The following is a 22,339-nucleotide window of genomic DNA, read 5'->3' as shown; positions in this document are numbered from 1 at the left end:
TATCAATCATTTTTTCCATCTGACGTTCTTCAAATAAAGTGGGATAAATGGTAATCTATATGTCTAGAGCTTAGCGGTTGGCTGGCTTTGAGAATTGGAATCTTAATGATTTCAGAGCTACAAGAGAGAAGATGATTTCATTTCCTGAACCGAAATAATTCAGCAAAATAGGCTTTGTTCTTCATTCCTTTGCGTCCAATCATAATTCTGCTGGTTTGTTCATAACTGATTGAAAGTAAACAACTGATCAGAACTAAGCATCGACTCTTTTTCATTCTAAATGTTTTAAATGCACAAAAGTATAATTTCCACCCTCTATATGATATATTTGCATGTTTGTGTTAGTTCAATCTTGCTAGTTTTTAGTATAACACATGGGAAATACTAATCACAAAGAAAGGTTGTGCTAGCTAAGTAGATGGATTTGGTTTCCCAGTTTTCATTTGCATGATTGGTGAGAAAAGATTTTGATTAACACATGCCAAAAGGAAAGTCCCATTTTTTCTCAAATGCAATTCAATTCTTTATACAAGACATCAATTTCCTGTAAATAATCTCTGAAGCTAATGGAAAAAATGAACATAAATATGCGAAGTTGCTAACCATAAGCTCCTGACCTAGACAATTCTTCAAGTACAAAATGTACCAAAATGTACAATCAATAACTTCCGGTTAGCTGTCAATTGCAATGGGCCTAACTGGTAATGGCCCATTTCTTCTAAACCCATTATTCAGACAAGCCGAAGGATCCCAAAACCCTACTTGAAAGAACTGCCCACGTAGGGTTTTATTCTATCTCTCTCCCGAAATCCCCGGCAGGATAACCTTGAACAATCTTAAACCATGAACTCGACAAAGCTGTTCTCAAAATCCCTAACCCAAAATGGGTTGATTAGCAGATTTTATTATACAAATAGGGTCAACAAGGCCACTTTGTATTCCAGAATCAGCCCTTTGGGAAGCCCTGACAAAAGCGTTGAAGCTGAGCTTGAAAACTGGCTTAAAAATGGGAACAACGTTCGAGTCGCTGAGCTTCAACGCATCATCCACGATCTTCGCAAACGAAAGCGCTTCACTCAAGCTCTTGAGGTTTGGGTCTTCCTTTTTTTTTTTTTTTTTGTTTGGAGTTTCGTTTAGTGTCATTTTCCCCCTTTTTTTTGCCATATATTTATTAGAGTTATTTTCATAAATTTACTTGAATTTTATCAGGGCATGCTATTGAATTTGATTAGCTGACTAGCATGTTATGAACTTGGGAAATTGTTGCCGTGAAATAATGTGGAAATTTCTTAGTTGAAAGTCATGGAAATGATTGAGCAAAATGTGGGGCTTTGTTTTCATGGAGTCAACTTTTCACCCGCAAAATAGAGTCTGTGTTTGACTAGAATTATGAACATAGCAGATAGGAGAGTAAAAGGTTTCAATTTTAGAAGAATGGGATTTGAGCATGGTTTCAGTTATTGCTGGATGCTATATTTGATGCCTTAAGTGGAGATATAAACTTGTTGCTGTAAGATTCATTATGTCAAGTAGCTGGATTTTTAAATTGTTTGATACCGGTTTCTTAGTTTGTAGTGGTCAAATACGCATTGGCATGAAATTTCAGTAAGGAATTGCAATTCTAGTTGGTAATTGAATGTTGCAATGATTAAGTCAAGGCTAACTTTGTTTCTAATCTGTTACTTTCTGATGTCTAACGGGTCCAGGTTTCTGAATGGATGAATAAGAAGGGTCTTTGTGCCTTTTCTTCTACTGAACATGCTGTGCAGTTGGATCTCATTGGTAAAGTTCGTGGATTTCTTTCTGCAGAAAGCTATTTTGATAAACTGAAGGACCAAGATAAAACTGAAAAGACTTATGGTGCTCTTCTCAACTGTTATGTGCGGCAGCGCCAGACAGACAAGTCCCTCTCTCATTTGCAAAAAATGAAGGAGTTGGGTTTTGCCTCATCAACTCTTACATACAATGATATCATGTGCCTCTACACAAATATCGGAATGCATGAGAAGGTACCTGATGTAATGATGGAGATGAAAGAGAACAGAGTCTCCCCTGACAACTTCAGTTACAGAATCTGCATCAATTCCTATGGTGTAAGGTCTGATATTGAGGGAATGGAAAGAATTTTAACAGAGATGGTGAGTCAACCTCAGATTGAGATGGATTGGAACACATATGCTGTTGTCGCCAATTTTTACATAAAAGCAGGTCTTACTGAAAAGGCCATTGATGCTCTTAAAAAATCAGAACAGAAGCTAGATAATAAAGATGGAACTGGTTACAATCATCTAATATCACTATATGCAAGCTTGGGGAATAAAGCTGAGGTCTTGAGGTTATGGGGTCTAGAGAAAGATGCTTGTAAAAGGTATATTAATAAGGACTTTATTACCATGCTGCAATCTCTTGTGAAGCTTGATGAATTTGAAGAAGCTGAGAAAGTACTCAAAGAGTGGGAATCATCTGGCAACTATTATGATTTTCGGATACCAAACATTGCCATTATTGGGTACGCTAAAAAGGGTCTACATGAAAAGGCAGAAGCGATGCTTGAAAACCTGATGAAAAAAGGGAAGGCAACCACTCCTAACAGTTGGGGCGTTGTGGCAACAGGTTATCTAGATAAAGGTCAGGTGAAAAAAGCTTTGGGGTGCGTGAAGGCTGCTTTATCTGTAACTGTGGAGAATAAGGGTTGGAAACCCAATCATAAGGTGATTTCAAGCATCTTAGATTGGCTAGGTGATGAAGGCAGTATTCAAGATGTGGAAGATTTTGTAGCGTCATTGAGGAAAACCATTCCAGTTGACAGAAAAATGTATCATGCCTTGTTGAAGGCAAATATAAGAGATGGTAAAAGAGTGGATAAACTTCTGGCGGCCATGAAAGCTGATAAAATAGATGAAGATGAAGAAACAAAAACGATATTGGCGATGAAGTCTCGCTAAAATTCCAATGGCGGTGTTCTTCGTCATTCATTCATCTATACATGTTATTCCATCTGGTGGCCATAGTTTCTGTTCAGACTTAGAACGTACTTTTCTTTTTGTTAGTTCATTTTGAATTTTTTTTGCAAGAGTGGTCAAATTGAACACTGCTTTTGAGGAGCATTTCACCTAGTTACAATCTTGCATTTATTCAGTCATAACAAAGACTTGCAATTGTTCTAACAAAAACAAAAAATTATATAAAAATGAATTTCAAAACTAAAAATAATCCATAAATGTTGTTGGAACTTTTATCAATTTTATCTATGGAAATATGCCAAAATACAAGGTTTAACCTTTAGGGCTTCAGGAATCAATACCGATAACAGAGTTTTAAGCTTTCATCAATTTACCAGGGCTCAAAAGATGCAAATTGTGCTATTACAGGAAGTACTACTTAATCATAACCCAAACATAAGTTGTGGGAGTTTGAAGACAAATTAAAACCAGGAAAAAGACCTTTTAAGTAATGTAAATTGACAAACATTCAACTTGATGACTGAAAGATCTGTAATTGAAGCCAAGGATTGTCCTAAAGTTTTATTTTAAACAAATTGAAGCCCACCCTACTCAGACAGTGTAGCTTTCAGCTCAGCATTGGTTTGCAGCTCCAGGACAATATCACAACCTCCAATAAGCTCACCTTTGCAATAAAGTTGAGGAAAGGTCGGCCAGTTCGAGAAGACTTTCAATCCCTGTCTCACTTCATCATCAGTTAAAATATCAAACGACCCAAAACTCACACCTTCCTCCCTTAGGGCATTGACAACTTTAGAGCTAAAACCACATCTAGGAGCATCAGGGGTACCCTTCATGAAGAGCATCACTGGTGAAGATGAAATCAAGCTTCTCAGACGGTCCTCTAGAGTCTCTTTCTTAATGATGCCTTTCTCAGCTAAAATCCTTTGAAGTTCACCACTTTTCTGCATCTCTAACACAATGTCTGATCCACCAATACGTTCGCCTTTAATATACAATTGGGGGTAACTAGACCAATTTGAAAAAACTTTCAGCCCTTGATGAACTTCATCATCTGATAGTATGTCAAAACTATGAAAATCAACCTTCTCTTGTTTAAGGATTTCAACTACCTTGTGGCTGAAGCCACACTTTGGTTCATCAGGCTTTCCCTTCATAAACAGCATAACTGGGCTTAAATTAATCAAACTTCGCAGCCGAGATGCTAGGTTTGTACTCAAACCAGTGGGTTCTGAGATGCCACCAACTCCCTCGTCAGTCCCAATAATATTAACTCCATGATCTCTGAAAACTTCTTTCAGTTCCCCACTCTCATGCATGGCAATTACTATGTCACACCCACCAAGAAGTTCTCCTTTGCAATAGAGCTGAGGAAATGTTGGCCAGTTAGAGAACTTCTTTAAACCCTCTCGAATTTCATTGTCTGATAGAATATCAAACATTCCAAATTTGACTCTTTCATCCTTCAAAATATCAACAACTTTTCTGCTAAAACCACACTTGGGTTCCTCAGGGCTTCCTTTCATGAATAGCATCACCGGATGAGAGTCAATCAGCTGCTGAAGTCGCTCTTTAACTGTGTCACTAAGGCCAGGTTGCACTTGATTTCCCATCTGGGATGAACCATTTTCCTTTGCCAAATCTTGAACTGTCTCAAGGACAGTGGGTCCAGCAGCCATCCCAAGGCTAGCAGGAGCTGCAGCTTCTCCAGGGTTAATTGACCCAGCAACCTTAGCAACTTTGTTGGCCAGACTGGAAGGATCTGCACCCTCCAATTTATCAACAACCTTAGCATCCTGATGGAAACAAAGAAATACATACAGATTCAGTGTAATAACAACTTTAAACAGAACGAAAGAAATTCATTTTTACCTCAGAAATAACATCGAAAGTACAAGAAAGAGCAGCATAGCAACTAGTTTGTGGGGGGTTTGAGAAAATTTCAGAGCCAATCATGACAGAAAAAGACAGTAAACACGGTAACAAACAGTTCAAACAAGAGATAAAACAATAGCAAGCTCAAACTTCTGAGAATGTCTAACTAGCTAAAAAGAATACTTATGAACCCAGCAACATAACAAAACTTACAGAAAATTATTGAGGACAGTATTAAAGAAGAAAGAAGGGGTATGATTGAATAGGCCAGCCACAAACAGTAGTAACTGGAAAAATGATTGCCTTTAGGTCAAAGGCAAATAAAGTTAAATGCCTAACAAGCCAATTAGTCTCATCCCTCACCGGCAAGATGAGCTTAGAGTGAATGCAATTGACCTCCAAGCTTCCACGTTTCCATTTATGACAAGCAACAGTACACATATGATCATAAGTTTTCTTTCGATGGCTCCTAACACTGAAAGATCTATCTAGCTATAGAAAGTCTTCAACTATACCAAATGCAAAACTCTTAGCCTAGAAATCTCACGTGTAAGAACAAGTAGCTAAAGATAATTCCCCAACCTATTTATTGAGGAAATAAGTATCTATTCGCATTATTTCATAAGATTTTTTCCCTCTTTTTTCCACAAACTGGTTCAGAGTACATTCATGAATTAAATTGACTTCAGTGGCATGCGCTAGCATATAGAAACACGATGCTAGCAAGTCAGGGATGACACCATTATAGATGGGCTGCCTTAAAAATCCACTTTTTTTACCCCCAATTACCTACGTTTGGAAAAGCCATAAAAGAGAGCAACAATATTCAATCATGACAAATCCACATCACAACAAAAACTTTAAGGATTCTGCTTGGTAGGAAGGATAGAAAGGGATGAGGATGGAAAATTTTTTAATCCAACGGTTACACTTGATACCACTTTCCTGCTTTGTGGCTCAACCATCGGATTAAACACTTTTTCATCCTTACTCCTTTCTATCCTCCCTACTAATCAAAGCCTAAGGCTACTAATTTCCATCCGTATAGAGTATAGACACTATAAAATTCAAAAGCATAGGCATAACGTACTTATTCAAAATCTTATTCCAAAAAAAAGCAAACTTTTTAAGGTGATTATTACACTCATTGCTAAATTGATACCCTTTTAAAGTTGTTTAAAACAAATTTAAACCTACCATTTACAGGACAGCAAAAAAAAAAAAAAAACAAAGATACCCATCAAAAGATTTACCTTAAAGAAGACAAAGTAAGGCACAGCAGAAACTGAGTATTCCTCAGATATCTCAGGTTGTTCTTCTGCTTCTACCTGCAAAATAGTCGTTATTTACCATTCAAATAATTTCTTTTTTTAAAAGGAAAAAGAAAAAACCAACGAAAAATTTTAAATTTAATCCCTAAAAAGGTAATTCCAATGTGAGAGGGGAAGAGAAGAACTCTAAGGAAGTGGGAGTTGGGGAAATCTGTGGAGAGACGGGAGAAGACTTGGTCCATGTGCTTGGAAGCCTCACACCAGGAAGCCCAGAAGTGAAGGATAACCGGTTCGCCACTCTGCCGCAGGCCATCAAGCTCACCCTTAGACGTCACATCTTTTACTGAACCACCTCCTCCTCCCATTACTATGTTACTCAATGATCTTTGATGTTGGATTCTTCTTCTTCTTCTTCTTCTTCTTCAAAGAGAAATTGAGAAGAGACAGCCAAAGGCCTAGAACCCTTGTTTTTTTTTTTTTTTTCCCCTTTTAGCAAATTACTTTTTTGCACATCTTTTGATAACGCTTTTAAACGGTGGATCCTAGATTTCCCGTTTGGTTGACTTCTAAACGCCATTTTATCACTGATCAAATCATCGTTGGTTTTGGTCATTTGATTAAGCTCTGACAATCAGGGCCCCATGGCACTGTCGTATGACACATCATCAATAAGTGCTTTGGGCTTAAGCAAATACCGATGATGATAAGCCCCAGTCCATTTTTTTCTTAAATTTAACATTGCAATTATCATATATTCATATAGTATTTGAAATCATCCTTTTTTCATGCATCAAATACATTAAAAATAAGAAACACCCATTGTAATACAAATTATTTTCAAATTCCATCACGATTGCTTGCTTATATATGTAGAGTTTAAAAATGCCAAAATTTGGAATTCTAAGTCAGAAATACAATTTCCAAAGTTCACTGATGCATGCCATTTTAGGGTTTCGCTTTGGAGGGTGGCATTTCTTGGCGGTGGCTGTGCAAGAGAAATGGAATTGGAGGGTTTTGGAGGGAAAGGGAGTGGAAAGATGCATGAAGATTACTAATTAGATTTTAAGTTAAATGGGCTTTTTCTTACCAATTTCAGTTATTTAAATCCAATCGGTATTTCTTCCATACTATATTTTTTTTCTTTTATAATCGGAAAGTTTTTCCCATTTTCTTGGTTTATGATTTACTAGAAATTGGCCCGGCTATGCCCAAGGCATGAATGTTAGGAAGAAAGATGTCAAGTAGTAGTATAATACAACAAAGGACGATTGTTGTCACTTCTCATTGATTGCTTGTTGTGGTGATGTTTATGAGAAACCAATAATGTTTGCCTTTTCTATGTTGCCAGGATTGGAGTACCACAGGCAGCTGGAGCATGATTCCCTTCTTTGTAGACAAGGTTCCCTCTTACAAAAGTCGCCAACACTTGTCCCGATAGTCTTTTTCCTAGATAGGCAGAGATACTCTGCATAGCAAATGGGAGGAAGAAATTCCAAATTAAAGATGGAACCGAGAACAAGAATCACATACGCAGCCACTGAATTCAGGATAATGCCTGCTACCACTGCTATGCAAAAGCTCACTGTCAAATCGACAAGAGACTGAAAGTAAGGCATCTCATAGGTGGACGAATAACATGCATAGCAAAGCACATAGCAACTCACTCAAAACTATGAATGAATTAAACACTTAAAAGAAAATGAAAACAATGAAAGACACAAGGAATACCGGATACGTACCGGATTTTTAACATACATAGGATGATCATCATCGAGGTCAAACTCCACTTCAGGTTCCCAGACGACGATGTCTGCATGGTTTCCAATTGCAATGGCTCCCTAAACAATGTGGTTATAATCTCCACATTATTCATTCATAATGCATCTAAAAGTAAAATGGAAGTCCATATAAAAAGATAATTCAACAAATTGACCTTTAAATATTGTCTGGCAAGCTTCGCAGGCCTTTCACTCCACCATAAAGCTAACTGTTCCAATGTTACTCCAAATTTTCGTCCATATGACCATGTCACAGGAAGAACAAACTGCAGATGTCTCAATAGAATGTCATTGATCAGTCCACACCCAGTAAGAGTATATATTGATCAAAGAGAGAACGTGATAAAATGATGACTAAGGTGTATAAAAGATAGTAAGAAGAGTCATACAAGCAATTCTAATCACTGCCTAATTTTAGTTTCTGAATTCTTTTTCCTATGCTTTTAGTTTATTACTGTGTCAAGTTCTGGCTTACTGTTAATCAATCATATAGATAACTATCTTGACCAAACTATAGGTACTTAATAGCTTTTCCCAAGAGTAAAACTGCATAATTGAAGTAGACAAAAATGGTTTTCATCAGATGTGAACCTTGAATCCAGATGGATAATATTGAGGGCTGTAGTAATTCACATGCCAAACTTGATCAAAAATTAGAGTTGTAATATTTATAAACTAATGCTACTGTGAGATGGTAGCTAAATTTTATATAGAGAAGAAAGTAAACCGTTACTTAAGATAATATTTCTGTAAATGAACAATCACCAACCTGTATAGATGATATGCCACCCCAAGCCCTCAAAAAGTTACCATCATTCAGAAGTTTAAGCTCTGGGACTGTTGGTGAATGATCAGAACTTAGCATATCAATATGCCCTTCCTGGAAGAGAATAGATAATAGAGAAGTAAAGGTTTGAAGAAACTAGAATTATGATGACTAGTAACACCCTAAAAATTACTGGTAATACCATTAAAGCTTTCCATAATTTTTCTTTATTGGCTGCATCACGAATAGGAGGAGCACACTTGAAACGAGTATCTCCATCTGGAATCTCTTCTGCTGCAAAGGCTAAATAATGAGGGCAAGTCTCAACAGTTATGCTGTCACCTCTCATTTTTGCTTCCTGACAACAACATAGAAACGCCATCTTGAAAACATATTACCTTCGTCTTCCTAGAGGAAAAAAAGGGCGTGGGGAAAAGAACCTAGAAAGGCACTAAGCAGAGAATTAAAATACAGTTTAAAGCAGATTAACTTTAAAGTTTATCCATTCATACTAGAAGTGAAATTTCAGAAATGTCCACAACAAGTAATTTATTGGCAATTGGAATAATAGAAAGCAGAATGAGAAAATTAAGCGATGATCAAGCAAGGGAGTTCTATCAAAGACATGGTATCATAGAAGATACCTTTATAAGATCTAAGGAAGAAATGGCATCAGACAAATGAACAACATGAAGATGAGCGCCTTCCACCGGACCTCCGATCATTGTGTCCTTTGTGACAGTCAAAAGTTCTCTAATAGCTGCCTCCTCCCTATATGGGAAATAAAGGAGTAAACTAAACTATGTAAAAGAATACAATCCAACGACTTATAAATGCAGCAAAACATGGATAGAAGCATTGAGCCTTTGATAGAATTATTTAAACATGCCCCTTCCCAAAGAAGAAAATTCAACTTACCAAGAAGGTGGCCTTGTCTTAAGATAAGTTGAATACGATTGGGGATCATCACCACCATCTTCAACTTGTAAGTGGCTTTCGACATCTTGTTGAATCTCTGAATGTACAAGTAAAGGTCTTTTGTATTTGGCCAATACAGAGAGCCCTGCCTAAAGCAGCAAATAGTTATGAATTTCAGCAGACACCCTAAACATTACTGATGTTTCAAAAACTGATTCAAGTGACAATATAACTTTTCTGCATTACTCAAGAGTAAAGAAAATTGAAAAAGAGAAGAGGAGAAATGCAAATGTAAATTCTTCCAAAAGGAAAATCAGCTTTACTATCTGTTGAGTTCAATTCAGGTCTCAAAAACAAACCTTGATATGAGTGGCATCTGTCATGGGAAAGTCATCAATCCCTGATGGGCACATAAAAGACTGCAAGCAAGAATGATATAGTTGTAAGATGAAATTTCGATGTCAAAAATGATCAACACCACATTTACAGAGTATTGCCCCTTATTTTTGTTTGGGTAAAAAGGGGTGGAGAAATGAAGGTGGTTAAGTTCTAACGATGTCATTGAATTCTCAGCTCACATGTTGAAAAAACATTATGCACATTATGTCTGGCATCCAATGATTGTGCATTAGTTAAGTTTCATAGATAATGCTAAGATTATTCTTACAATATTATTGGTGGCATAAAGGTATCAGAAAATACAAAGCAGATAGATACCCTGTTCTATGTAAATGATGAAAAGCTGAATCATCACCACCCTCATTAGATGCTTACCTTCAGACCAAGGACACCAGCATTTAAGAGGGCTTCCAGAGCTGTTGCATTGAATGCATTTTCAGGAACTAGACCTCCCCAAAAGCCTGGTAAATGGTATATCTGTGAGACTTAAGCCTTTTACATATTGATTTCTTAAGGTACAGTTCATGGAACATACCTACATCAACATAAATACTCTTCTCTGCAGCCTCAATCTGTCCAAAAAAAAGAAAAAATGAAGTTCAAATACATGATATATAGCATATCTATTACCTTATCACATATGTGTATGATTACTAGGCATACCTTGAGTTTCAAAGTTTCTGTTGAAATGGTAGAAGGAAAGCTATTTAGAGGCATGTCAATCAATGTTGTAATGCCACCTATAGATATGCAGTAATAGAAATGGTTAAGGGTATGCATACAGGGTAGCAGACCAAAAAATAAGAAAGAAGAATTCCATTTAACACAATTCAAAAGGACTGACAATACATGAATGTATTTGTTGATCATGAAGGAAAAATGAGGCAAAAAACAGATTTATCTGAACAACCAATATTTAAACATTTCAATTAAAGTCTATAGGTAAATAAGTAGAGAAAAAACCACTACTGAAATTGTAATGTTTGCTCATGAAGAAGATGAATTAATAATATATACTTTGTATTTATAACCGATGGAAACCTCCTTTCATACAAGTTCATTATACATGTAAACCAATATACCTGCAGCAGCTGCTTTAGTCCCTGAAGGAAATCCCTCCCATTCAGCTCTCCCTGGATCATCTAGATGTGCATGCCTACCATGGACATAATCATAAGCATCTTTTAAAGTATCATAGATTTTCCTCTGATCCTATCTACTTCATGCTCGCACAGTTATATGTCTCAATCATTGCTTACAATTTAAGTAGATATTAAATTTTGGGGAACGGACCAATTGTGAATAAATTATTAAGTAGCATGAATGGCAAGAAAAAAAGATCTCTTACACATCAATCAAGCCAGGCATGACAACTGCATTTCCGTAATCAACTACTTGTTTAGATTTTCCATTCCAATCCTTGTCCTCAACTACAGATATGATATGCCCTCCCTTTACCTCCACTGTCAATTTATGCATCCAGAAAAGAAGCAAAACGACTGGTAAGTACAGTGCAACGATCTTGTTAAAGAAGGAGGTGTAGCATTATGGTAACATGGATAATATCACCATCATAATGAATTAGATTCCCATGTTTCCTCTTGCAAAACTTCTTACTCTATTCGCAATCAGTTGTTTTACATACCTGCACCAGAAATAATCCCTAGTGGTGTCACAATGCGCTTGCTTGCAATCCAATAGTGACTGTGAGGAAGAAGACTGCAACCACTTTGAGATGGCTGCCAAAAGCATAACAAAATCACTGAATCACTTCATAGTTATTAAGAATGAAAATTCATCAAAATACTTTAGTTTTGAGATCCTTAAACCACAATCCTTCTTTTGCAAAGTTAATAAATGGTTCAAAAGGGGAAAAAAAAAAAGAGAATCGAAAACCTAAACCCAAATTCTAGATATTGCATCTAAAGAAAGTAAAAAATCAGAAAATATTCATTTCATCTGTTCAATTTCTCATAAAAAAGAAAAGTCAGCTCACTGATGAATCATGAAAGAAACAAAAGCCAAATATAAAATTATATTTGAAGAAACACTCAACATTTAATAGTTAGACTGTAATGAAGAGAAACCTTGGAAGAATCCTGGATGTATAAAAGGAAAAGAAAAGAAGCGAGAAGCGTCAACAGCGGCAAGAGCCTCCCTTGCAGCAAGTCCATCGCTCTCCCGCTCTCACTTTCTCTCTCTTGTTCTTGTTAATAAAAGACCCAAATAAAAACGCCAATGAGATTGCCACATCTTGATACACGTGTGATTTCACGAACTTGGAAGTGGGAGAAAACAAGCGTTACCCGTCCGTGGAAAATGCAACGCAAAGGGCTATCTCGATGGCTACATCTGGATTTGTGATGAAATGTGAACTGTCGATGAAAGTTTGATGGGGCAATGGTATCATTGCTCATTTGGTTAGGAAGATTCTCCGTTAGGAACTGAATCTCTTGGAGAGTGTAGATCACTGCCCAATAACCTATCGACAAGTATACTATGCTGTAAAAAACGCAATCGTTTCATTGGTTCGTGTACGCTCTCCCTCTCCGATGACGCGTACTGATCTGCTTTTTTTTTTTTGAGAAGCAAATATTTAAGAAATAAATAAATTGTTTCCAATCATGAAAATTAATAATGAAATATATACTAAATCAAAATGTGTATTAAGCCATTTGCCCATCTTTGAGATTCACGAGAGGAAGGGAAATTTAAAAATAAATTAAAATGTTGGAGGAAATGAAAGAGAGAATAAAATTATACATTATCAACATTTTCTAATTAAAGAATGAATATCGTCTCCATATCAGCAGTTTTTTATGTATAATTTATAAATTTATTATAATTTTTTAAAAAATCTGTATCATACTTTGATTTTAAAATGAGATAATTTTTTTAATTAAATTTTTTTTATCAAAAAATAAGAGAAAACATTGTTAAACAAATGATAACATATTATATTATTTTTCAATAACATTGTTTTATATGTTAAAATATTAAAATAAAACCAAAATTGCATGTACAATATATGATTTTGTGATTGGAGGGAAATTTCATATATGTAAGGGACATGTAATACTCAAAATCACATATTATTTATTAAAACATTTTTTTAGAGAATGCACCACTTCTCATTTATTTTGTTCAATCATTTTAAAAACAAATTGTGTTAAGTATTTAACATAAAAATATTTTTTAATGTGAAAATGTTATAATTTAAACAATAATCATTAAAATTAAAAATTATCTTTTTCACAAAGCTTAATATAAAGATATTTCAATTAATAAAAAAAATAAAAGATAATATTTCAAAGTATAAATATATTACGATCATGTATGATGTATAAAATTACAGATAGAATAAGATAATAATCATTTTACATCATATTTATTTGTATACAAAGAGAATAATAAAAATCATGAAAAAAATTAATATTTTATTTGTATAAAATTATCTAATCTTCTCAAAATAGAGAGAATTATTTTTAATTCATAAAATTAAATTACATATCTAAATATATACTTAAAAATTATCTCAATAATTAAATTATATAAATTTTAATAAATATAATTTTAATAAATAAATAAATTATTATATTTTAATCTTTATATATATTGTATATAAAATAAAATAATTTAATTTATAATATTATTTTATTTTATCTCATTATATTTTGTGTATCGGAGTTATTAACGCTAAATAAAAAAGAAAAAGAAATGAAAATATTTAAAAAAAATAAAAATAAGCTAGCCGCCTCGAATGGAAACAATAATTAGTCGATCCAGTCGGCTTACTAGGCCCACTACTTGCGACTTAAAAACGAATATACCCGACCCGACACCCAAGTGACCCAACCGTCTTGTCAACTTTCCGCCTTTTTCAATAAAAAAAAAAAAAAGGGAAAGAACCGCTGAATGCAAAGGATTCTCAATTGTGTAAAACGACGTCAGAATTAGGGCTTTGCCTCACAGCTTGCTCAGGCCGCTACAGAGAAAGAAGCAACCAGAAAACAATAATTTCCATTCATCAAAACTCGATTTGTGCTCCGATTCAGTTTAGTTTACAGTGTGCAAAAACAAAACGCTAAAAATCGAAAGAAAAGAAAAAGTAAATAGAAGAAGAAAAATGCCTCAAGTGAAGATTATCGCCAAGAATTTCATGGACATGGTGGCGTCGTTGCCTGCCATTAAGCTCGACATGCTCTATCGTAATCAATTCATTTGCGAAGCCATTCTCAGGTCTTCCTTCCTTGCTTTCTTTTTTTTTTTTTAAACTATTTTCTTTTTAAATTTAAATTCAGGATATCGCTGTTGAGAATGCTTCTCACCACTCCTTAAAACCAATGAATTTCTGAATTGATCGAAGCATTTGTTTATGGAGCAGATCGCTGCCACCTCTGGCGAAGAAATACGTGTTACAAATGCTCTACATTGATGTGCCAATAACATCCAAGTCGTTGCAGGAGTGGGTGATTGCTGATGGATCCTCTAAGCACAAAGTTGCCATCGATCGGTTGATTCAGTTAAGAGTGTTAGAAGTAATTGATAGGTAAGCAACTGCAATTATTTGTCGTTTCATTTACTTAGTTTTAGCTTCTTTATAAGATCAAGCGGCTACTTCTCCGTAACGATCAAGAGGAAGCATAGAACAGCTTAAGCATAATAGGAAATTGGTTGTATGTGCTATTTGCATTAATCAATACTTTCTTTTTTTTTTGGCAGGAAGAAGGAAACCGCTTACAAGTTAAATTCCACATTTCAGACTAACCTCAGGAAACATTTGATATATGGGTAAGTCTTTTTTTTTAATTTATTTATATGGTACTTGTCTTGATATGCAGTTGTCAATATTAAAGGGACTAAAATTTTGCCCTTTGTTGTGTATTATGAGTTTGCATACTTGTAGAACCTTCAAATTTGCTGGTTTAAAATTTATTCCTATTATTTTTCCTATTGGTAGTACATCAATTACAGCCAGATCTATCACTCACGTAGTTGATTGTCTGTGATTTCATTAGATTCATTCTGCTGTGTTGTTGTTGTTATAGTTATATAAATGACTATTATTTTGCAGTGGGATTTTGCCAAGAGAACCAATGCCTTCAAATGTTACTGCAAGACTCCCAACCTTGGAGGAACTTGATGCCTATGCACATGGGCAATGGGAGGTGCGAATTTCACCTATTTATTGCGATTGTTTTATTTCAGAATTTATTTCAACCATATGTTCCCAAGGAATTTGTGTTTTTGACTTAGTGTATGTGAAGTAAAATGTTACTTTTGCAATTTACTCAATTGTTTAGTTTTATTGTTTGAGCTGCTTCTTACTTCTTCAGCTCTGTTAAGCAGTGTTTCTTGCTGCACCTTATAAGTTCAGGACAAGCTGAAAGATCGACAAGCTTTAGCTCTTCCATGATGAGAATATTTCAGCGTGGTCTTTTACGTCAGAGGTGTTATTTCTTGCCATTCACTTAAGCTTTATTTCTTTATGCATTAGATAATGAGGGTTCTACATCCCACGTTTGGTATCATACTGTTTATGTGTCTGTTTCTGCAGAGAGAAAGAAGTTCCAAGATTAACTGAGAGTGGTTTCCAGTTCTTGGTGTGCATCATATAAACCATGGCCCTTTTGCATCTTTTTTTGGTTCCCTGTCACCTAAGATTACTTCTCATCTGTAATTTACAGCTGATGGATACAAATGCTCAGCTTTGGTATGTTATCAGAGAATATATCTCCAATTCAGAGGTATCGTGCATGAGATCTTTTTGGTGTTCTCAATGGAATTTGTTTGTTACAGATATTGTGTTGTTAAGTACTTGGAAAGGGGAAATTGGAATGGATTTATTGTCAAATTTTATCTGGCATTGTTTTCCAGTTCAGAACCTTGATTCAGTATTTTTTTTGGTACATAGAACTTCGATTCAGTTTTGTCAGTATGTTTGTTCCTCATATACAAGAATGTATCTTAGGCTGTGCATATGTGGAAGAATGCTAGAGCTTGTATGTATATATATATGCTTGTGTATGCCATTGTGCATCAGGTGTTCATATATAAGTCATGAAAGCCACTTTAATGCTAGGAGAAAGGTATTTTCTGGCCATTGCCTATAGATCTATCATTGTGTCTGTGTTTGTGGATGGGCAGATCCATCTATTGACCGTTTTAATGAAGGAAAAATAAAAGTTGGTCCCAAATTATGGCCTTCTTTACATGAAATTAAGGTCATTGATGCAACTCCTGTTCTGTCATTTTGTAGCAAGTGTTTGTATCTTATGCTTAGTCTTTCTTCTTTGGTACAGGAGCAAGGTGTGGACCAAGCTGATTTAATTGCATTTCTGCTAGAGCTTAGTTTTCATACCACTGGTGAGGTATGCTCTGTTGATTTGTAACTTTTATCTTCATGCATACTTGTTCATTGAAAAGTTTTGCTGGAAGAAGTCTATGCTTGCCATTTGTTTAATCTGTGTTGTCTTAGCCAGAATCTACATTAATCTTCAGGTTTTACTGCTTACACATTTTGTTGTCCTTTGTTATTTGCATAGAAGCTTTTTCCCTTTTGGTAATGCTTTTCTTGACTTTCCTTGAGGTTCTTTAAAGCTAATTTCTTTGACATTTTCTGGACTAATTTGCTTTGCCTTGTCATAGGCATATAGTTTAAATACACTGACTGATGACCAGAGGGCTATGATCAAGGACCTTGCAGACTTGGGATTGGTCAAACTTCAACAGGTTCTCCTAATTAAAGCTGTTCTTTTTATGGGAATACATGGAGTATCTGTTTTAAGTAATGCTTTATGATGGTTCTGAGGTATTTGCATATGTTCAGGGCAGGAAAGAGAGTTGGTTTATACCTACTAAATTAACCACCAATCTTTCAGTGAGCTTAACTGATTCATCATTAAGGAAACAGGTATGGTTAAAGAAGTTGCTTGTTTGAATACATAGTCTCTGATTGTAGTAGCTGTTATCTTGGCTTTCTCTAGCTGGGTTACTCTTGCTCATACAGTTCTTTTGCTATATTTTGCCCCAGGGATTTGTTGTTGTCGAAACAAACTTTAGGCTGTACGCATACTCGTCATCGAAGTTACACTGTGAAATTTTACGTCTATTTTCAAGGTATGAGGTAGTGAATCCTTGATTGTTGTTGCTGTGGAAAAACTAAGAAATAAATCTGTGTGAAAAACTAAGAGTAAAAACTAAACATATATTGAAAAACTGCTCATTAAGAATTATACAAGAATCTTTGGTTTATATACAACTAACTAGGGGTTAAACTAGGAAACTAAATCTTCCTAAAAACTAATCCTATAATTGAGCGATTGTCTATCCTAATTTTTTGTCCTTAATTCTAAAGATATAAATACTTAATTCTAGATATATAAATATAAATATACAAATTACAAGATTACAACCAGCTGTAAATAAGTGTTTTCCCACAGTTGCTTTTTGGAAAATGCTGTATTGGTTGCCTTATAAATGAGCCAAATTGCATTTAGTCGGAATAACAACAAAACAATCTTCAAACAATGAGCAAAGTGATAAAATAAATAATTAATTTTTTTGGAAAAATGGCCTTCCCTTGTGATACCTTTGAATATCATTTTCAAGAGTGATTCCAAGCAAGAAATCACCCAGTGTCAAAAGCAGAAAATTTTTATTTTCCTCAAAGATTCGGGGTCTTTGGGGCCAATAGGTGGAAATACACCCACAACCTTTTGATGGTAAATTAATTTTTCCTTCAATACCACAGTAAAAAGTATTACAAATTGATTTGATGCTATTAAAAGTTATAGAAGATGATAAAATGTAGTAATAAATTTTTAGTAAGTAAATGATGAAGCAGTTTCTGCTTGATTCAAAACATAGCTGATTAATCCTTCTCTCTTCTGATTCTAGTTCTCCTCCACTTCATTATCTATTCACTGAATGCCCAAAGGCTCTTCTTGACACCTGCAATCTGCTGATTGCCATTTATAGCCAACCACTTTAACCTGCTTCTTCTAAAATTTTAATATTTATTACTTCTATATTCACTATTGATTTCTTGCTAAATAATAATGTGCTCAAATCTGTAGGGTAGAGTATCAACTTCCCAACCTCATAGTTGGTGCAATAACAAAAGAAAGTCTTTATAATGCTTTTGAAAATGGCATTACAGCTGAGCAGGTTAGTATCGATTTCTAGTTGCTATTTTATTTCCCAAGTTGCAGGATCTGGACAAGCAAGAAATCACACTATTGATAATAATAAAATCTGAAGTCATCCAACCTAGCCTAAGCAGCTTCATTTGCTTTGTGTAACCCCTGAATGCAGATAATTACGTTCCTTCAGCAGAACGCACATCCTCGGGTTGCTGAAAAAACACCAGCTGTACCTGAAAATGTCACAGATCAGGTTACACACTTATTATCTTAAATATTGTGGCACTATCATGTGATCAATTCATTTAAATCTATACATCCTGACATCTACAGAAGCATATTGAGCCTGCTATTTTCAGTAAGAAAGTAGATGTTCATGTCGTTTCTCGCTTTCTAATTTTGAAATGACTCTTTGTTGCAGATAAGATTGTGGGAAACTGATTTGAATAGAGTTGAGATGACTCCTGCTCATTGTTATGATGAATTTCCTTCAAGGGTAATCTGAAACTTCTTGATTTGAGTGATATTCCGATGTTACTGAATATTTTGTGATCATATTTTGGAGTTCATGTCGTCTATTGGACAGGACGTCTTCGAGGCTGCTTCTGACTTTGCTCGAGTGCATTGTGGCTTACTATGGGAGGATCCTAAGAAAATGCGCATGGTTGTCAAGGCGGAGATTCATATGCTTATGCGAGAGCATCTTCGTGGAAACAAGTAGAGATTGTTCATCATTCAATCTCCTGATACTGCACGCTGAAAGGGATTGTCCAAAGTTTTGCTGGGGAAAAGGCTGCTAGGAATCTTCACTTAGCAGGGTGGTTTGTAATTGAAATTCCCTTTGGTTGGAGGCTGTCAACCTGAATCTGCCTTGATATGAATAACTAGGGGGAGAGGAACAACTCTTTCTTGACTGAAATCAAATATCGACAGGTTCCAATCTTTGTCACTGAAATCAGAGGTGGGGGAAGTATCCTGTGTGTATTTGCGGAGATTTCGACAGAATCACCTGTCAATGGTTACCTGTGTCATATCCATATCAACATATAGTAGTCAAAGCAATGTTTTCAGACAATGTTTAGATCCAAGGTTCTTAGTTTTCAACTCTTTTTGTGGCTTTAATTTTAATTCGATACCTTCTTTATTATTATAATACATATTATCTAAACACTTCCCGAATTTTGGAATAGATCATGGAAAAATGTATAAATGAGCAAAACAGCACCAAAGATATGAACATAGCATTATCGAAACCACCAAAAACAAAAAAAAAAGAAAAAAGAAAAAAAGAAAAAAAATCGGAAATCAATTGATCAAACTCTCCAAGTGCGGGTCTGGTAAACGAAAAAAAAAAAACTAATAATGAGAATATCAATTTGTTGCTGCCCAGGATCGAACTGGGGACCTTTAGTGTGTAAGACTAACGTGATAACCACTACACCACAGCAACTTGTGCTTCCAAGGGTGGATTAAATATTATTTATAATATGATATTCTTTGATGGAATCACCATCTTTATTTACTAACATAGAAAGATGCGAAGCCAAGCTATGAAATGGAACGATTCTCACATTTATCTTTCAAGTCTTTGTTTCCCAATTATTTGAAATGTACAGAAATAGAAAATAAAAACAATCTCAAATGTCTCCATTATTTTGAGTATTTTAAGGTAAGTGAGTATCCTGCATAACTCAAGAGAAACAAACTGTAACAACATAGCCTGTCTCAAATGTCCAAAGGTGTACAAGTGAAGAAAATAACTAATTTTTAAATGGTTAATCAATGAACAACTGACTCGGTCGAATAAAACCACATAATAAAACTTGATTCCTCTTGAATGTTACAAACAATAACAAAATTGAGATAAGAAATGTAGTAACCCCATACTAAAACCAGGAAGGGCGGATATGGAAAGGGTAGCAAATGGGGAAACAGCTATTCAGATTTTTTTGAGAGTTTCCTCTTCATTCGACTAAAAGGTCCAACGGTTCGATCCATAATATACATGTAAATAACCTGGCTCCAAGATTTATACGACTCTAAGCCATCGTAATATTCTGGAGCAATCTCCTTCACCTTATGCAGCTTGTTCCCAGGAATCCTTGGGAAATCATGGTGCTCATTGTGATAGCCAACGCTCCATGTTAAAAGATTGAGGGGACCATAGTAAGAATATGTCTCTTGATCAGGCTTGAATACGTAATGCTCAGAGATGAAATGGCCGGCCATTGGGTGCATTCCACCCCCAACAAATGTTGAAAGGATCAAATAAGCAAAAGATTTCCAGCCCCATAAATAAACTAAGGTTGCATCAAGAGCAATCTGAACAACCAAGTTGATGAACTCCCAATAACCAGGGGGCTTTGGTTTGAGAAATAGAGGGCGGAGCGCATAGAAGAAGAGTTGGAAGATGACCCATATGGCTTTTGAGACAACATTTGTCACAAGATGGGCTTCAGTGTAGCTTGGGACATCCATGTCCATGCCATCTACCCCTTGGAAACGATGATGCTCAAGGTGATACTTCTGGAAAGTAACAGACATAGGCACGCCAATAGGGAGGTTAGCAAAAATCCCAAGCCAACGGTTGTAGACAGGAGTAGAGAAAGCAAGATTGTGGCTGAGCTCATGGATGGCTAAGAAGAGGTTGTGGTTGAGGAAAGCGCCAAAGAAGTAGGCAACTACCAATATCTTCAGCCAGCCAGCATCATAGAGGGTAGTAGCGGTCCATAGCTGGAGCAAAACAACCACACTAACCTGCAATGCCACGGTTTCAAGGAGTTGAATATGCACATATTTGTTGATACTCATCCACACAATTCATTCAAATGGATCTATCATTTGAAAGTTCTTAACGCATAAAAGACCAGCAATAAGGATGTGGGGGGGGGGGGGGGGGACCAAAAAAGTAAAGGAGATAAGCTTAAAAATATGATGGTGACTCCAATTAAAGGTGATGTGAACCACCACATTCTGAAATGCCAAAGCCACTTCAAAGACAAAGATGTAAACTTTGGAGCAAAATTAATTAATGAGATAAAAGGAAAAGATGCGTTCCACCATATCTACACCACCCAACATGATCCCCAATTTGGAGTCCATAAAAGAAACACGGTTCATGTCAACCAGACACAAAAACAGAAAAAAAAAAAAATGAAGCATCAAAGAAAAGAACCATGGAATCAAATCGCTTAAAGAGCCTAATTCCAATCAATGTGACTCGAAAGATGACTTTTTTTAATCCAAAAAAAAAAAAAGGAAAGACCCAGATTCCCATTGTGGTAAATAATAAAACAGAGAAAAAATAAATCAAAATCAAATGCGATTATCCAGTGGCATTACTTTGGATCTAAAAACAGTAAAACAAACAGAATGAAGAATGAGAAGAAAAAGATACAGAACTTTTGGGATACCTTAAGGAAAGCCAAGGGATCAGGGCCAAAAAGCTCTTTGATTTGAGGGTACTGAGAGAGGATCTGACGTCTCCTTGAAGCATGAGGCTCATCTGTATATGACCAGAAAAAGTCATTTGCCATTGCTACTCCTTTCTCTTCCTCCCTCTTTCCCCCCCTCTCCATCTCTCTCTCGCTCTCTCTATAAACCCTTTATTTATCTTTTCTTCCTTTTCTCTTCTTCTATCTCTATTCCAGAGAAGAATATATTTTTTAGGCATAAAAAAAGGACTTTTTTTCTTCCCCCAATTCTCAGTCACTGAACAGGAGCCTTTTACGTGTGGACGGTGTTGGAGTTTCTTGGTTTTATACAACTTGAAAAATCCAGCTTGGATTTTTAGGCTCTTTTTTTTCCTTTAAATATTTATGCCAACTCTGGTTTTTTTTTTTTCTTTTTTGTATTTTAATTTACTCTATTTTTCATGGGCCAAGTAGATTCAACAGTGGCAAAGGTGATACAAGGCCCCACTTTTTATAGCATTAAAAAGGAATAAAAAAAAGAAAAGAATAAAAGACACCAGAGTGAAAATGAATATGGATGATAGACATTGACATGACCAAACTAAGACCTGGTTTATGCTCAAACCTCAGTAACAGAAACAACTGATCATTTCATCACTTGACACAATCATGCAACAAGCAAATGAAGCATTTTACATTGTTCATCCTCCGTATTCATGTTCTTGAGCATTCATCAACACGCTTTTTCCAGTCTATTCAAGTTGTTGAGCACATTCCTTCAAACACCTTGCATATTACAAACCTCAAAGACA

At 35.5% G+C, this 22,339-nt stretch overlaps 5 protein-coding genes and 1 non-coding gene across 7 annotated transcripts; 2 read left to right on the top strand and 4 right to left on the bottom strand.

Annotated features, from left to right (window-relative positions):
* Positions 1-712: 712 nt before the first annotated feature.
* On the top strand, positions 713-3,116 carry LOC111281389 (Tetratricopeptide repeat (TPR)-like superfamily protein). Its single transcript, XM_022869138.2, has 2 exons — positions 713-1,089; positions 1,707-3,116. Exons 1-2 carry the CDS (start codon positions 844-846, stop codon positions 2,943-2,945), a joined length of 1,485 nt encoding a protein of 494 aa, XP_022724873.2. The 5' UTR covers positions 713-843; the 3' UTR covers positions 2,946-3,116.
* A 196-nt stretch (positions 3,117-3,312) lies between these two features.
* LOC111281390 (monothiol glutaredoxin-S17-like) lies at positions 3,313-6,662 on the bottom strand. The gene is made up of 3 exons (XM_022869139.2): positions 6,295-6,662; positions 6,092-6,166; positions 3,313-4,759 (listed from the first exon to the last, which is right to left on the bottom strand). Exons 1-3 carry the CDS (start codon positions 6,472-6,474, stop codon positions 3,551-3,553), a joined length of 1,464 nt encoding a protein of 487 aa, XP_022724874.1. The 5' UTR covers positions 6,475-6,662; the 3' UTR covers positions 3,313-3,550.
* Positions 6,663-7,169: 507 nt separating this feature from the next.
* ALN (allantoinase) lies at positions 7,170-12,169 on the bottom strand. 2 transcript variants are annotated; one of them, XM_022869134.2, is made up of 15 exons: positions 12,058-12,169; positions 11,616-11,709; positions 11,319-11,433; positions 11,053-11,126; positions 10,634-10,710; positions 10,506-10,542; positions 10,346-10,431; positions 9,931-9,990; positions 9,572-9,720; positions 9,298-9,424; positions 8,856-9,011; positions 8,657-8,767; positions 8,043-8,153; positions 7,849-7,947; positions 7,170-7,691 (listed from the first exon to the last, which is right to left on the bottom strand). In XM_022869134.2, the coding sequence occupies exons 1-15, from the start codon at positions 12,142-12,144 to the stop codon at positions 7,689-7,691; spliced, it is 1,386 nt and encodes a 461-aa protein (XP_022724869.1). In that variant the 5' UTR covers positions 12,145-12,169; the 3' UTR covers positions 7,170-7,688. The 2 variants fall into 2 exon arrangements, with proteins under 2 accessions (XP_022724869.1, XP_022724868.1); XM_022869133.2 differs by having other exon boundaries at positions 7,170-7,574.
* Positions 12,170-13,852: 1,683 nt separating this feature from the next.
* LOC111281169 (general transcription and DNA repair factor IIH subunit TFB2-like) lies at positions 13,853-19,293 on the top strand. Its single transcript, XM_022868809.2, has 15 exons — positions 13,853-14,209; positions 14,355-14,519; positions 14,693-14,761; positions 15,045-15,138; positions 15,320-15,420; positions 15,528-15,573; positions 15,658-15,717; positions 16,273-16,341; positions 16,619-16,702; positions 16,800-16,883; positions 17,004-17,089; positions 18,049-18,139; positions 18,287-18,367; positions 18,536-18,610; positions 18,701-19,293. Exons 1-15 carry the CDS (start codon positions 14,097-14,099, stop codon positions 18,833-18,835), a joined length of 1,353 nt encoding a protein of 450 aa, XP_022724544.2. The 5' UTR covers positions 13,853-14,096; the 3' UTR covers positions 18,836-19,293.
* Positions 19,294-19,491: 198 nt separating this feature from the next.
* On the bottom strand, positions 19,492-19,564 carry TRNAV-UAC (transfer RNA valine (anticodon UAC)). Its single transcript has one exon. It is a non-coding gene; the product is annotated as a tRNA-Val (tRNA).
* Positions 19,565-19,861: 297 nt separating this feature from the next.
* Positions 19,862-22,228, bottom strand: LOC111280753 (sphingolipid delta(4)-desaturase DES1-like). The gene is made up of 2 exons (XM_022868212.2): positions 21,528-22,228; positions 19,862-20,871 (listed from the first exon to the last, which is right to left on the bottom strand). Exons 1-2 carry the CDS (start codon positions 21,690-21,692, stop codon positions 20,050-20,052), a joined length of 987 nt encoding a protein of 328 aa, XP_022723947.1. The 5' UTR covers positions 21,693-22,228; the 3' UTR covers positions 19,862-20,049.
* Positions 22,229-22,339: the final 111 nt, after the last annotated feature.

This window comes from Durio zibethinus, chromosome 28, assembly GCF_047325235.1.
Source record: "Durio zibethinus cultivar Kanyao isolate XHJ-2024 chromosome 28, ASM4732523v1, whole genome shotgun sequence".
Classification (NCBI taxonomy): domain Eukaryota; kingdom Viridiplantae; phylum Streptophyta; class Magnoliopsida; order Malvales; family Malvaceae; genus Durio; species Durio zibethinus.
Note: the sequence above shows the minus strand (reverse complement) of the source record. Positions and strands in the feature narration are given on the sequence as shown.

Excerpts from the sequence above, each read along its gene's own strand:
- LOC111281389 (XM_022869138.2), top strand. The coding sequence starts at position 844 with ATGAACTCGACAAAGCTGTTCTCAAAATCCCTAACCCAAAATGGGTTG. Across the intron at positions 1,090-1,706 it reads GCTTCACTCAAGCTCTTGAG|GTTTCTGAATGGATGAATAA; the intron begins GTTTGGGTCTTC and ends TAACGGGTCCAG.
- LOC111281390 (XM_022869139.2), bottom strand. The coding sequence starts at position 6,474 with ATGGGAGGAGGAGGTGGTTCAGTAAAAGATGTGACGTCTAAGGGTGAG. Across the intron at positions 6,167-6,294 it reads CCAACTCCCACTTCCTTAGA|GTAGAAGCAGAAGAACAACC; the intron begins GTTCTTCTCTTC and ends ACTATTTTGCAG. Across the intron at positions 4,760-6,091 it reads CTTACTTTGTCTTCTTTAAG|GATGCTAAGGTTGTTGATAA; the intron begins GTAAATCTTTTG and ends TGTTTCCATCAG.
- ALN (XM_022869133.2), bottom strand. The coding sequence starts at position 12,144 with ATGGACTTGCTGCAAGGGAGGCTCTTGCCGCTGTTGACGCTTCTCGCT. Across the intron at positions 11,710-12,057 it reads ACATCCAGGATTCTTCCAAG|CCATCTCAAAGTGGTTGCAG; the intron begins GTTTCTCTTCAT and ends TGCTTTTGGCAG. Across the intron at positions 9,721-9,930 it reads CAGATGCCACTCATATCAAG|GCAGGGCTCTCTGTATTGGC; the intron begins GTTTGTTTTTGA and ends TTGCTGCTTTAG.
- LOC111281169 (XM_022868809.2), top strand. The coding sequence starts at position 14,097 with ATGCCTCAAGTGAAGATTATCGCCAAGAATTTCATGGACATGGTGGCG. Across the intron at positions 15,718-16,272 it reads AATATATCTCCAATTCAGAG|GAGCAAGGTGTGGACCAAGC; the intron begins GTATCGTGCATG and ends TCTTTGGTACAG. Across the intron at positions 16,703-16,799 it reads GATTGGTCAAACTTCAACAG|GGCAGGAAAGAGAGTTGGTT; the intron begins GTTCTCCTAATT and ends GCATATGTTCAG.
- LOC111280753 (XM_022868212.2), bottom strand. The coding sequence starts at position 21,692 with ATGGAGAGGGGGGGAAAGAGGGAGGAAGAGAAAGGAGTAGCAATGGCA. Across the intron at positions 20,872-21,527 it reads ATCCCTTGGCTTTCCTTAAG|GTTAGTGTGGTTGTTTTGCT; the intron begins GTATCCCAAAAG and ends GTGGCATTGCAG.